Source organism: Papio anubis, chromosome 4 (assembly GCF_008728515.1).
Source record: "Papio anubis isolate 15944 chromosome 4, Panubis1.0, whole genome shotgun sequence".
Lineage (NCBI taxonomy): Eukaryota > Metazoa > Chordata > Mammalia > Primates > Cercopithecidae > Papio > Papio anubis.
The window spans coordinates 50,275,153-50,290,897 of record NC_044979.1 but is presented as its reverse complement, the minus strand read 5'-3'; the positions used below and the strand labels follow the sequence as shown (position 1 = coordinate 50,290,897).

Here is a 15,745-nt window from a genome sequence, read left to right as displayed (position 1 = left end):
AAGCTTCTAGAAGAGTAAAAATGAGACAGCAATACACAAATATGCAAAGATACTCTCATAAGTAACAAAAGGAAAAAAGTTTCATAGTAGAGAAACTGGTTTTAGAATAAATTTTTAAATTTTCATTAAATAATCTTAATAAAAAGTATTGATCAAATGAATCTGGGAATAGATATTAATTTTATATATATATATATTTTTTTTTTTCTTTTTTTTTTTTTTTGAGACGGAGTCTCACTCTGTTGCCCAGGCTGGAGTGCAGTGCTGTGATCTCGGCTCACTGCAAGCTCCACCTCCTGGGTTCATGCCATTCTCCTGCCTCAGCCTCCCGAGTAGCTGGGACTACAGATGCCCGCCCCCATGCCCGGCTAATTTTTTTTTTTGTATTTTTAGTAGAGATGGGGTTTCATCCTGTTAGCCAGGATGGTGAACTATATTTTCTAATAGACACAAAAGATGTGAAAATAAGTAACATACAATGATAATGGATGGGAAGATTCCACGATTGGAAAGATGTCAATGTTCCACAAAATAAGTGATACGTTCCATGTAATTTCCATCCAAATATCAGTGGAATATTTTTTTTATGTGATAAAAGTAGCCTAATATTAACTTTGAATATTAAATGAAAATTGTGTAAAAGAAGAATAAGGAGAAAAGATTTGCTATGCTATATCATTATAAAAATATTATGCAAAGGTTCAACAACTAAATTTGCAGAATTTGTACAAAAATAAATCCATAGAGAAACCAAAAACTTGAACATAGATTCTAATATAGATAAGAATTTCAAATATGATAAAGATGATGTTTCGAATCAGTTAAAAAAAAAAAAAACACTTGGTAAAGGGAGCTGGGACATTTGGATTAACATTTGATTAAAAAAATAAAGCTTGATTACCTTATAACATATATCACAATAAGTTTTAGGTAACTTCAGAATTACATATAAACTGAAAACTTTAGAACTAGGAAATAATACAAATATTTACCTACCTTCAAGGTAGAAAAGACTTATTTTTTTTTTAATTTAAACTTTTAGTATAAAGAGTATGTATGCAGGTTTGTTAATGGGTAAACTGTGTGTCACTGAGGCTTGGGGTCCCAACAATCCTATCACCTAGGCAGTAAGCATGATACCCAACAAGTGATTCTTCAGCTCACACCCCCACTCTCCCTCCCGTCTAATGGTTTCCAGCGTCAACTGTTCCCATCTTTATGTTCATGTACATTCAACGTTTAGCTCTCACTTGTAAGAAAGAACATGTGGTATTTGGCTTTATGTTTTCGTGTTAGGTTGCTTATTATAATGGCCTCTGTTGCCAACCATGTTGCTGCAAAGGACATGATTTCATTTTTTTTTATAGCTGCATAGTATTCCACAATGTATATGTACCACATTTTCTTTATCCAATCCACTGTTGATGGGCACCTGGGTTTATTCCTTGTATCTGCCATTGTGAACAGTGCTATGATGAACACATGAGTGCATGTGTCTTTTTGACGGAATGAATTATTTTCCTTTGGGTATATTCCCAGTAGTAGGATTGTAGGAAAGACTTACAAACATAAAAGTTAAAAATCTTTAAAGGAAAAGATTTGGCTAAATGAAGATGTTTCAATGCTCTACATTAAAAAATTATTAATTAGAAAGCACTTTTTCAATATATGGTTAATATATTTACAACACATTGAGGAATATCCCATGAGAAAATAGGCAAAAATTATGCCCTCAAAATTCACAAAAAAAAATAATAAAAAGCCATCAAAAACCAAAACTAAGTTCAAACTCATCAATAATGAAAGTGATACAAATTGAAACATGAGTTTCAAAATCTCTCAAACTAATGTCATTTTAAACATTAAGTGTCTGGTGTTCACGAGTATTTCATGAAACAGAAATACATGTTGATGTTGCTGGATGAGTAAGCTAAAACCACTGTATTGAAGAACAAATTCAGCTATGTATGTATCAAGATTGTTAAAACACGCATATCCTCTGACCCACAATTTTACTTCTAGAAAATTACCTTATCTTTTTCTAAAAGAGGATTTGTTAAATAAAAAATAGTACATCCATAAAATGGTGAAGAACCATTAATATATGTTTCAAAACATATTAACTGACATAGGAAATCATCTGTGATAAAATGCTAAGTGAAAACGCAGTACTCAAGACTACATGTGCATTATCTGAATTTTGTAAAGAGGATGGATACACCTACACTCACAACTACACACATATACACTTGTCTATCTGTAAGAAATTACAGGAAAAAATACATCACCATGTTAATAGTGCTTTTGTTCTTAGTGGGATTATAAATTATTTTTATTGTTTTCTTGATATATTTTCTATTTCCTGTGTAATAATTATTTTAAGAAGACATCAACATTAGACCCAATAATTATGCTTCTTATATAGTGACCTACTGATATATTCTGAAATGTGAGAAGAAATTTAAAGTTTTCTATGACAGCATCGTTCATAATCCCAAAAAATTAGGAACATAAATGTCCTAAATGTCCATAAAAATCCTAAATGGAAATGATTAAGAAAATGTAACATCCTACTCTGGAGTATAGTGTAGTCTTTAAAAATATGTCAGGAGATTTTAAGAATGTTTGGAAAAAGGAAAAGGATACAAATTTACAACTACAATCTAATCGCAGCTATACAAAATGTTTATGGTCTAATAAAAAACTAGAAGGAAATATATTAAAGTCTACAGCTCTGAATAATAGGATTGTGGATGATTTTATGCTTATATTGTATGCTTATATACACTTTGGGAGGCAGGCGGATCACTTGAGGTTAGGAGCCTGAGCAACACGGTGAAATCTTGTTTCTACTAAAAATAGAAAAAATTAGCTGGGCATGGTGGTGCACACATGTGGTCCCAGCTACTTGGGAGGCTGAGGTGGGAGGATCACTTGAGCCTGGGAAGTTGAGGCTGCAGTGAGCCAAGACAGTACCACTGTACTCTACCCTGGGTAACGGGAGTGACAGCGTGTGTCAAAAAATAAATAAAAATAAAAATAACTGAATATTTTAGAATGACTTGAGACACATTTAATATGTTAAGTAAAAACAACAGGATGCAAATATCTCATATTTTTTAAAAAAGGCAATTGTAACTTTTACATGCAAATCTCACACACACGAACCCCCCAAAACAATTATTAAACTATGATTCACCAAAATACTAACAGTGGTTATCTGTAATTAGTAGAATAATTTAATATTCTTGATGTTTTTCAAATTATGCAAGAATATAATTTAATATTCTTATTTTTGAAATTATAATATGCACATACTACCTATATAATTAGAACATTTAAAAAGAGTAATTGTAACTTACCGAAGAATGTTTTCCCATGCTTGACTGTCATAAAATGCATGGCTCCAACTCATTTTGACTGTTCCAACAATGACATTTTGTGAAAATACATCTGATCCTAATTTTCGATAAAGTTCCTCACATTCATCCAAGGGCATATGAAACAACCCCAACATGAAAGCTAATATGGCACCTGGAAAAAAGAATTCTTAGTTTTTATCAGTGTTAAGTTATAGCCCTTATGCTGATAAGATCTCCTGAATCATAGTTTTGGCTTAAATTTAGAGTTGATACTTTCTAGCTATGTCACCTGGGACAAATGACTTTCCTTCTCAGAGCCCCATTTTTTTCACGTGTAAAATGGGAGTAATAAGAAAAACTAAAATTCATGTCTCTTGTACTGGGTTAACAAATGTAAAGGAATTTACTAGGTCTCAAAAAGGATTAAATGAATGCTCAAAAAGGATTAAATAATGAAAATAATAATTTAAAAATATTTACAAATGTGTTGTTTTACATTAAATTATATATAAGATATGGTAGATAACTCACGTTCTTTCTAACATCAATAAATTACTTAGTTTTAGTCTTAAAATATGGTATATTTGACAACTCACCAAGTCACTAAGCGATTCTCCTTCAAGTTAGTCCTAGGAACCAATGTAATTAAAGATATTAGGTACTCTTGGATGTCCTTTTAAACAGCTGATTCCATATCTAGCTATAATTGGTAGGACACACTGCCACCTAGTGTGCCTAAATGGCATAACCATGAACAAAAGAGAAACGGGAGGAGAAAATTTTGGGGTTTGGAGAGAGGGCTAGAGGAGGCAAAGGACTATGATCTTAAACATAAGTACTTAATGTTCTCTTCCTTAATGTACTGCCAGAATGCACCACTTCCATATAATAATTACCTGTGCTTACACCACAAATGTAATCAAAGAGCTGATGAACTGGCTTCTGAGTAAGTTCAACTAATTTTCGTAGGGTCTGGAGAGCAACCACGCCCCTGTAGAAAAGATTAAAGGCAAAATGACAATTCCTGTTTAAAGAAAAAATAATTTAAGTCGTTGAATAAAACAATCTAAGAATTGCTTTTGTAGTTTATATGCTAACATGAAAATTAAAAATATAAATCAGAATCAGTAAAAATTGCCTGTCCAAATTTTTAGGATTACTTTTGAAAATCTATTATCTAAATGATACAAAACCTACACTATGGCAGCACATTTTAAAATTTATACTAGTGTCTCTCTCTTGTTTTTTCACTGAACCCATCCTTCTGCAAAACAGTATCTCTTTAAGTAAGAATAAATCTGGTCAGGCAGTGGCTCTTTCCTGTAATCCCAGAGCTTTGGGAGGCTGAGGTAAGAGGATCACTTGAGGCCAGGAGTTCAAGATCAGCTGAACAATACAGCGAGACCCCATTTCTACAGAAAAAAAAAGTAAAAAGAAGAAGAAATCTGCCCAAATACACTTCTTAAGAATGCCAAAAACCAACAAACAACTAAAGAAGAATACAAAGATATGCCAATATAAAATTGAAAAAAAAAAAACAACTCTGGAAAACACTTAAAAACTCACTCACTGGTTTTGGAATGCCATACCTTGGTTTCTTCTCTTACTAATATAGTTGGTCACCTATGACTCTATACATTTTTAACTTACATATTTCACCAGATTTTTTTTTTTTTTTTGAGACTGCCCAGGCTGGAGTGCAGTGGCTCACTGGACTCCCTGCAAGTGCCACCTCCTGGGTTCACACCATTCTCCTGCCTCAGCCTCCCGAGTAGCTGGGACTACAGGCGCCCGCCACCACGCCTAGCTAATTTTTTAAAAATTTTTTTTATTTTTAGTAGAGACAGGGTTTCACCGTGTTAGCCAGGATGGTCTCGATCTCCTGACCTCATGATCCGCCCACCTCGGCCTCCCAAAGTGCTAGGATTACAGGCGCGAGCCACCGCGCCTGGCCACCAGTCAGATTTTTAAGCTCCCTTTTCTTTATTCATTTTTAAAAACTTTCAATAACTTTAGGATAACCCTCTACATTAATGGTATATTAATTAATGTTGCTGACTTTGCTCATTTCTGAATCCTTGCCAACAGCAGTTAATAGCTTCACGAAGGAACGCGAAACGATGAAAAAGCTTAGGAGATATAGACCAATTGAGGGTGTACGTACCATGCAAACTCTCATGTGTGTATCATGACAATTTTTAACAGTGGGAGAATACAAAAAAACGATGAAAAGCTCTATTGCCAACACAAGGTAGGGGGTAGGTAAGTCCTGGAACACAAAGGTAGTTAGGCACCAAAAAATTTAGAGTGTCAAATTGTGCCTTGATAATGTTAACAGGAAGTAACTAGAAAATTCTGTAAGATTAAAGTAGAAAACCAAAGATGCTGATCTTTTAAATATAACAAATTATGTGGATTTGAGGAGAGTTAAGAAGATGTCTTATGAAAGAGATACATTATTAATTCAAGGCAAGATGATGAATTAAATGTAATGGATACAATATATTTAACAATGACCTCTATTATCACAAAAAGGAAATAAAATAGGCACATATATGTTCACAAAGAAAAATATTAGAAGAAAATTAATCAAAATACTAAAATAATCTTAGAGTTGTGAGCTATGGTTTTAAGGATTTTTTTCTCTCTCAGGTTTTTCTAACTACTCGTATAATTGGGAAAATTAACTATTTAAAATAGTTAATTGTGTTCATAAATTCTGAATGAATGTAAATACATATATATTTGCCAAGTTGCCACAGCTGTCTATGCCTACCACTGTAGGTTCTCTTATACCAAAGAAGTAAAAGACAGGGTTTTTTATTTTTTCTCTCAAGCCCTCATACATTACTGCTTTTCACACAAACCTCCCATTCAGGCTGCTTTCCCATATTCCCCTAAACCAAGTTTTCTCAACAGCAGCACTGCTGACATTCTGGGTTGGATAACCCTTGTTTTGCGGGGCTGTCCTGTGCACTGTATCATGTTTAGTCACAACTGTCCTCTTCAAACTAGATGAAAGTGGCAGTGCCCTAGTTATGACAACCAAAAATGTCTCCAGATACTGCCAAATGTCCTTTAGGGGGCAAAATTATCTCCAGTGGAGAATTACAAATCTAAACCTAACTTCATCCTAACCCACCCCTAGATTTTCCCAAATTACCTCACACTGATTTCCTCCTTATGACTAATACAACTCTTATTCTACAAGATAAACTATTTATTGGATACAAACTTCTTTTTCATGCTTGTCTGATCTTAAACAGACATCTGAATGTTCTTTAATTTTCTTCCTTCCTATCTCTACATAAATATAACTTCTTTAAAAAGAAGTCTTGGTCCTGAGCATTCTTTAAAATAGTACTCTTCTTCTCTATCCCTTTACTTTGCTTTATTTTTCTCCATAGCACCCAGAATAACATATTTTTGTTTTTCTATTTGTTGTCTTTTTCCTCCTCTACAATGCAAACACTGTATTGTTTTGTTTGCTCACCGTCCCCAGGATCTAAATCAGGGCTTACAACATAGTAGGCACCCAATGTCTGTTAGCTGACTCAATGAATGACACTACCTGTCGCAATTCCCCTGAACTTAATGGCAGAGAGGATTCCTTCTGCTCCTTAGTGAAATGCTTCTACTCATTTAACTGCCATTTTCCTTATTTGTCACCATTTGGAACCAATTCTATGAACTAGAATAATCTCTCCAGTTATCACTGTATCTATATCACATGAATGACATACACCTTCTTAACATTATTCACTTTCTTAAGAAACATCCTCTAAGATCTTTTAAGATTGTTCTCTCTTCAGTGGGCTTTTGACAACTGAGCACTTCTGTATGGATATAATCTTACATTAAATATGTTCAAGAAAAAAGTGTCTTTCCTCAACACCAATCTGTTGAGATTCCCTGCAATTCTGTCCCAGTCACACACAGGTTTACACTTAGAGTGATCTTGACCTATGTCTACCATATCCTGTCTCCATGTTTCTTAAAAGTTACTGGTATTGGCTGGGCGTGGTAGCTCATACCTGTAATCCCAGCACTTTGCGAGGCTGAGGTGGGTGGATTACCTGAGGTCAGGAGCTTGAGACCAGAACTGCCAACATGGTGAAACCCTGTCTCTACTAAAAATACAAAAGTAGCCGGGTGTGGTAGTGCATGCCTATAATCCCAGCTACTTGGGAGGCTGCAGCGGGGGAATTGATCACTTGAACCTGGGAGGTGGAGGTTGCAGTGAGCCGAGATCATGTCACTGCACTCCAGCCTGGGCAACAAGAGCAAAACTCCATCTCAAAAAAAGTTACTGGTATGTTTTTCCTTCCTCCTGCCTTCCACTGCCACCATCTGAGGTTAGCTTCCTTCTCTCATTATTTACTCCTTCCTTCATATTGATGTTAAAGTATAAAGGACTCGGGTGAATAGAGAACCAAGGAATTTAACAAAAAGATACAGGGTAGTACTTGAACATACAGAAGAGTGGTTGGCAAGTTGGGTATACCAAAAAGCAAAATCAGGGAGGTAAGTTAAAGCTAAGAACAATAGGCAGGGCATGTACTATGAATTATGAGGTAACAGTAGGGATGGCAGGGAACTAGAGAATGAGCTAGAAGATTTTGGGGAAAAGGTTTGAAAAACCAAGCCAAAAAATCTAACCAACAAGTTGGAAGGAACTAGATAAACAAAGACTTGAGTAGGAAGCATGGATGGATTGCCAGTAGTAAAAATAGAGCTTAATAGTGAAACTATCTCCTTCTTAACAAAGAATGACTTTATTTCTTATATAGCACCAGAACTGGCATCTCCAAGTGAAGACATCAGAAGTCAGGAAGTTAATATAGCCTCATTTTGCAACCATCACTTTATTAAGTGACTAGTGGATATATATGGGTAAGATAAGTGTAATAAAAGAAAGCTGGCTGGGCGCGGTGGCTCACGCCTGTAATCCCAGCACTTTGGGGGGCTGAGGCAGGTGGTTTATCTGAGGTTAGGAGTTCAAGACCAGCCTAGACAACATGGTGAAACCACGTCTCTACTAACAATACAAAAAATTAGCCAGGCATGGTGGCGGACACCTATAATCCCAGCTACTTGGGAGGCTGAGACAGGAGAATTGCTTGAACTTGGGAGGCAGAGGTGGCAGTGATATGAGATTGCGCCACTGCACTCCAGCCTGGGCAACAGAGCAAGACTCTATCTCCAAAAAGATAAAATAAAGTAATAAAAGAAAGCTAAAATTATAAAACACTGTCAAGATTTTATGAGAATAATGGTTGATAAGCTTCTACACTACCAAAAAGGTCTAAAAAGGCCAAATATAAAAATAGAAATACTAAAATAAAATAAAAATATGAAAATAAAAATACTAAATCAAACCAAAGAATTGAAGTATATGTCAGAGTAGAACTTAGATTAATTAAAACAATTTCATGTTTTATTTAAAAAATTTGATTTTATAATGATATATCAAATCATTTTTTTTAATTCCTAAAGCTGAATTGAATCTGTAGTTTTTAAGAACCATGTTCCAGCTGTGTGTGGTGGCTCGTGCCTATAATCCTAGCACTTTGGGAGGCCAAGGCAGGCAGATCACCTGACGTCAGGAGTTCGAGACCAGCCTGGCCAAAATGGGGAAACCCCATCTCTACTAAAACTACAAAAATTAGCTGGGTGTGGTGACGGGAGCCTGTAATCACAGCTAATTGAGAGGGTGAGGCAGGAGAATCACTTGAACCTGGGAGGCGGAGGTTGCAATGAGCTGAGATTGTGCCACTGCACTCCAGCCTGGTCAACAGAGGGAAACTCCATCTCAAAAAAAAAAAGAAAAAAGAATCATGTTCCTAGCCTTACCTTGTTCCTCCACCATCAATTGAGAGAATTCGGATTCCTCTCCCTTTCACTGGATCCACGTAGCCAATTAGGGCCAAAATTTCTCTAACTGCAGCCTGAAGAGTTTCATCCTTAGTTTGTCTCAGTCGTAATAAATATGGAATAATTCTTTCCTATATTGAGAGAAAATATACTTTATTGCTTTTGTCAAATCAAGACTGAAAATGTATGATTATTATTAACCAATACCTGCAGTTCATCACATGACAATCAAGGTGACAGTGTTCATTACTTTCTCAGGAATCTTATAATATAGATTACTTTCTCAGTAATCTTATAAGACAGATTAGTTTTTGATATATTAATGTCAATTATCTAGATTATATTTGTTTTAATATTGGGACAAAAATTAACCTCTATTCAAATATTTTCATTAAAAGGTGTAATACTTAACTAAAGAAAATATAATTTAATTATAGAAATTCACAAAGTATTACAACAAAAGGCTAACATTATAAATTTTGTATAATACTTTGTACAAATCCTGAGATTAGGAGTCTAAAACTGATTCATAGTAACTACTAGAAGTTAAACTGTTATTAAAAAGAAAAAATGAACCATCTTATATACATTGCATAGGGGATTCAAGGGTGCCTCATAAAGGAATAGGAACAAATGTTAACAAATAAAACGGAGGTAAGAAGGTAAAAACAGGCTACTACAATTAAATAATCAGTTTAAATAAACCTGAGACTTCAAGATTCTAAGCACTCAACATCATATTGTTGATCACAGACAAGAGCTTAAATCCTAGAGTTCTATGTTGCTTACCAAAGATTCTCTAGCTTCTGTACACAGAAGCATCTTATATAGTCAGTACCCCAGGTTTAATGGAATGGCTGAGTGGCAGCTACAATTCTGCTGTGTAACCTTCTGTAAATCAAATAACTTTCCTAGGTATCACTCATTTTGTTTCCTTTTTATGATCAATCAATCTGAAATACTCTAAATTCTTTCTCAATATTTTTTCCCCTAACGTTGAGCTGTGAGGCCCCACTAGAGGAACTTGAGCAATGGTGGAGAATAATGCAAATTTCCAGTTCCGGTTAAGATGAAACACTGTGTTAGAGATCAATGCTCACATTAAGAACAAGAAAATCTTGATGAAATACAAGAAAAGCACCATCTGTTTAAAGGCATCAGACAGAGAGCTGCTGAAGCAACAAGAACAGATGGAGCCAAGAATCTGGAGAAGGAGTAATTGCTAGGAAGTGAGCTGGTAAACTATAGCTTTTCTTCCCTGGAGGCATTTGCTGATTCCAGGAAAAAGTAAAGGATGAAAAAATTGAGTCTGAATCAGACAGAGGGCCCCAAATAAACGACAGAGAAACCAGCTGATCACTTAGCATCTAAGGGGTTTGGAGTGAAAAAAAAATAGAAGACCTGAAGGGCTTCAAACACATGGCTAGCTTTACCTCACGACATCTGCTGAATTCTAAAATCAGGAGGTGTGAAAGGCGAAAGGTAAGCTGAAGACCTCTGAAAATCAGAGTGGAAGGCTTTGTATTCTTGAGATTTTAGGACCCAATGAGGTGGTGGTTAAGTGAACACACCAGGCTCTCAACTGAAAGCCCCAGAAGAATATGCCCTAAAATCAGGGCAAAAGAGAGGTCTTACCCAAACTGTAATACAGCCTTGATCCAGATTTGACCCTAACTCAATTAAGGCTATCTGTGCTCCACTCAAATGCTAAACAGAAGAACAAATAAACCCTGGAAAAATATATAATTTGATATAATCTACAGCCTATGCAATTTTTCAAATTTACAATCTCCAGCGTCCAGAAAAACTATAAAGCATGTGAATCCAGTACCGAATGACAAAAACCAAGAATTGATGTTCATATTAGAATAACCACAAAAAGATGTCATGGCTTGGAAACTCAACAAAGACCCAATTCACCCTAAATTGTTCCATATATTCACTGCAATCCCACCATGTTTTTCTCTTTTAAAATTTTTTTTGTAGATAAGCTGATCCTAAAATTCATATAGAAATATAACATGTCAAGAATAGCCAAGCCAACAATATTAAGAAGAACAAGGTTGGAGGATTTATACTACCTAATATTAAGTTTATAAAGCTGCAAAAATTTAGCCAGTGTACTATTAGAGCAACGATAGACAAATATACCAGTGGAACAAAATACTGTATCTGGTGGGGCATGGTGACTCACACCTGTAATCCCAGCACTTTAGGAAGCCGAGGTGGGTGCATCACCTGAGGTCGGGAGTTCAAGACCAGCCTGACCAACATGGAGAAAACCAACTCTACTAAAAATACAAAATTAACTGGGCATGGTGGCGCATGCCTGTAATCCCAGGTACTAGGGAGGCTGAGGCAACAGAATCGTTTGAACCTGGGAGGCGGAGGTTGTGGTGAGCCAAGATCGCGCCACTGCACTCCAGCCTAGGCAACAAGAGCGAAACTCCATTTCAAAAAATAAATAAATAAAAAATACTGTGTCTAGAAACAGATCCATATATACATCTCATTTATGATAAAGGTCTTTTCAATAAATGGTGCTGAGTCAACTGGATAAGTGTATTTTTTAAAAGTCAGGACTTCTGCCACACACCACACAACCAAATCTATTCTAGATGAATAGTAGATATAAGAGTAAAAGGCAAAACAAGGTTTCAGAAGAAAACACAGGAAAATTTATGTGTGTATATATATATATATATATATATATATATATTTTTTTTTTTTTTTGAGACAGAATCTTGCTCTGTCGCCCTGGCTGGAGTGCAGTGGCGCAATCTCAGCTCACTGCAACCTTCGCCTCCCGGGTTCAAGCCATTCTCCTGCCTCAGTCTCCCAAGCAGCTGGGACTACAGGTGCACACCAGCAAGCCCAGCTAATTTTTGTATTTTTAGTAGAGATGAGGTTTCACCATGTTGGCCAGGATGGTCTTGATCTCTTGACCTCGTGATCCACCCACCTCAGCCGCCTACCTCAGCCTCCCACAGTGCTGGGATTACAGGCCTGAGCCATGGCGCCTGGCCAAAAATACTTTTATGACTTTAGGATAGGCAAAGATTTATTAAACAGGACACAAAATACTAACCATAAAGAAAAGTATTGACTGGGCACGGTGGCTCACGCCTCTAAACCCAGCACTTTGGGAGGCGGAGACAGGCGGATCACGAGGCCAGGAGATCAAGACCATGCTGGCTAACCTGGTGAAACCTGTCACTACTAAAAAAATGCAAAAAAATTAGCCGGGCTTGGTGGTGGGCGCCTGTAGTCCCAGCTACTCGGGAGGCTGAGGCAAGAGAATGGCGTGAACCTGGGAGGCGGAGCTTGCAGTGAGCCCAGATTGCGCCATTGCACTCTAGCTTGGGCGACAGGGCGAGATTCCGTCTCAAAAAAAAAAAAATATATATATATATATATATAAATTAGAAAAAATTAAGAATATCTGTTTATCAAAAAACACAAGAGTGAAAAGGTCAGCCACAGAATAGGAGAACGTATTTGTAAGACATACATATACACATCACACATGACAAGTGAGTTACAACCATAATATACTTTTTAAATTCTACAAATAATGAAGAAAAAGTTGGTCAACCCAACGGAAGAACAGGCAAGATCTGGAATAGGTACTTCACAAGGAAGTATAAACACGGCCAATAAACCATGGAGAAGATGTTGAATGTCATAGCTATCAATGAAATAAAAAATTAAAACCACAATTTAATATCACTTAACACCCAAAAAACCTGCTCAAATTGAAAAGATTTAAAAAGGTTGGGTGTGGTGGCTCACGGCTATAATCCCAACACTTTGGGAGGCCAAAGCGGGCAGATTACTTGACGTCAGGTGTTCAAGACCTGCCTGACCAACATGTGAAACCCCGTCTCTACTAAAAATCCAAAAATTAGCCGGGTGTGCTGGTGGGTGCCTGTAATCCCAGCTACTAGGGAGGCTGAGGCAGGAGAACTGCTTGAACCCAGGAGGTGGAGGTTGCAGCAAGCCGAGAACGCACCACTGCACTCCAGCCTGGACGACACAGCAACACTCAGTCTCGAAAAAAGATTACAAAATAAAGTGTTGGAGAGAAAGTAGAACACAGAGGCCTCATATAATTCTGGTGAAAGAATAAATTGGCACCAGCACTATGCAAAACCATTTGGCAGTATCTACTACTGATACAAATATGCTCACTCTGTGAGCAGCAACAGTACTCTTAGGTATATACCCCAAAGAAACGAAGACCTGTGTTTTCCAAAACATATAACCCAGAGGTACTACTCCTAAATATTCCCAAACTGCAAACCATCCAAATGTCTAGCAGTAGAGGGAAAAATGAAAAGTATACCCAACAATATAGAAGGTTCTCACAAACATAATATGGAGTGAAAAAAAACCCAGACATGTAAGAACACATGCTTATCATTCATATAACATGCAAAAAGAGGCACAACTAAATTATGCTGCTAGAATTCTGAAAAACTGATCAACCTTTTTGGGGACAGTGTTTGGAGTGTTCATAAGATTGTTTCTCATTCAGGGTAGTGGTTATATAGATGTATTTCATGTGTGAAAAATCATGGAGCTGTAAACTTATGATTTGTGTTGTTTTCTATATATAAAATTTTTATAAAAAGCTTTTTAATAAACCCAAAGGATGTATGAATCCTTGTGACAAATTCAGCATTTTAAAACCGAGAGGGGGAGAAAATAGAACATAGAAACAGGGTGGGCGAGGCCGGGAGCGGTGGCTCACACCTGTAAACCCAGCACTTTGGGACACCGAGGCAGGTGGATCATCTGAGGTCAGGAGATTGAGACCAGCCTGGCCAACATGGTGAAACCCCATCTCTACTAAAAATACAAAAATTAGCTGAGCATGGTGGCGGGCACTTGTAGTCCCAGCTACTTGGGATGTTGAGGCAAGAGAATCCCTTGAACCCAGCAGGCGGAGGTTGCAGTGAGCCGAGATCGCACCACTGCACTCCAGCCTGGCGACAGAGCGAGACTCCATCTCAAAAAAAAAAAAAAAAAAAAAAAGAAAGAAAGAAAGAAAGAAGCTGGGTGAGGTGGCTTACACCTATAATCTCAGTACCGCGGGCAAAGCAGGCAGACTGCCTGAGCCCAAGAATTCGAGGCCAACCTGGGCAACATGGTGAGACCCTCTGTCTACAAAAAATACAAAAATTAGTTGGGTGTGGTGGCACATGCCTGTGGTCCCAGCTACTCAGGAGGCTGAGCTGGGCTGAACCTGGGAGGCAGAAGTTCCAGTGAGTGAAGACTGTGGCACTGCATTCCAGCCTGGGTGACAGAGACTCTGTCTCCCAAAAAAAGAAAAAGAAACACATTTAACTTAGAAAAACAAGGAGTCCATAATATTATTTTAAAGGTGTAAAAAAAATTCACTTAATCACTGAGGCAGCTATTAAAGCAACACCTTATTTTGAAAACTGGTAACTAAATACAAGGAAATTAAGCATTTCTCTTTCCTTTCCTGTAAAATTTGCCTTTGAGAATACCCAAATAGCTTCAGTTGATGAAGGAAGGCTGTACTTTACAGAAGAATGTCAATTATAATGTAGGAGTAACAGAATTAGACATTGGTCATTCTGCAACTCTAATGAAATTATTAGTTCTGGAAATGATTAGGTTAATGGTTGATGAGCTACTACTACTAGCACAACTGTCCAATGAGAAGCAGATTGTCATCACCTTAACCCGGTGGTCATCCTTAGCATTACTAATGGTTGTTCAACTAATTGTCATGTGTGTCTTGATGTGATACATTATGAGGCACATGACATTACCTACAATGTGCTCTAACAACAAAATGTTTAACTCAATCAAGCCATTATATTTAAATTCCAATGTTCAGGAAATGAAAAGGAAAGAGGAACACTCCAAGTAACATTGAGAAAGAAGGCAAGTATATCCAGAAAGTGAGTCATTCTGCCTGTTAACCAGCCTGATGTCTTGAATTAAGTCAGTTTTAAAGGTGCAGGTGAAGAAGGTGTGGCTGAAGGACTGCATTATATTTTAAGTGACTTGGAGAAATAGTCAGATGCAATGTGTGATCTAGACTGGGCCCTTATTTGGATCTAATCAGTTACGTAAAGAACATTTTCAAACTGGGTACAGGATAAAGAACATTTACTGATATAGAAAGGTATACATTATATGCTAAAAAACCAGATTATAAACAACATATACAGAATGAGTTTATTTTGGTATATATGTGCATAGAATAATTTCTGAAGGAATACTGTGGCAGACATTACTAATGTTCACCAACACCCAGTTTTCTTCCCCTTCCAAGCATACACAAGTTTGTACTTTTCAGGCCCATGCAATCAGAAAGGATAAACAGACTGCGAGTAGAAGAAACCTGTGGCAACTTCTGCTGAAATATTCTTTCCTTGCCATAGAAATCATAGAGGAAGACTTAATTAAAATACAGACAACAGGACAGGATCTTAGTAACCACCACACTGAGGTTCACTGTGCCAAAGAGT

At 36.9% G+C, this 15,745-nt stretch overlaps 1 protein-coding gene across 5 annotated transcripts in view; it reads right to left on the bottom strand.

Annotated features, from left to right (window-relative positions):
- The window catches only part of PNPLA8 (patatin like phospholipase domain containing 8), a 90,418-nt gene that overhangs the window by 20,486 nt on the left and 54,187 nt on the right, over positions 1-15,745 (bottom strand). For all 5 annotated transcript variants that reach the window (XM_009203701.2, XM_021936188.2, XM_009203700.4 and 2 more), the window contains exons 4-6: positions 9,216-9,367; positions 4,259-4,353; positions 3,363-3,534 (exon numbers count right to left, since the gene is read on the bottom strand). In XM_009203701.2, coding sequence (XP_009201965.1) covers positions 3,363-3,534; positions 4,259-4,353; positions 9,216-9,367 — 419 coding nt within the window. The remainder of the gene's footprint in view (positions 1-3,362; positions 3,535-4,258; positions 4,354-9,215; positions 9,368-15,745) is intronic.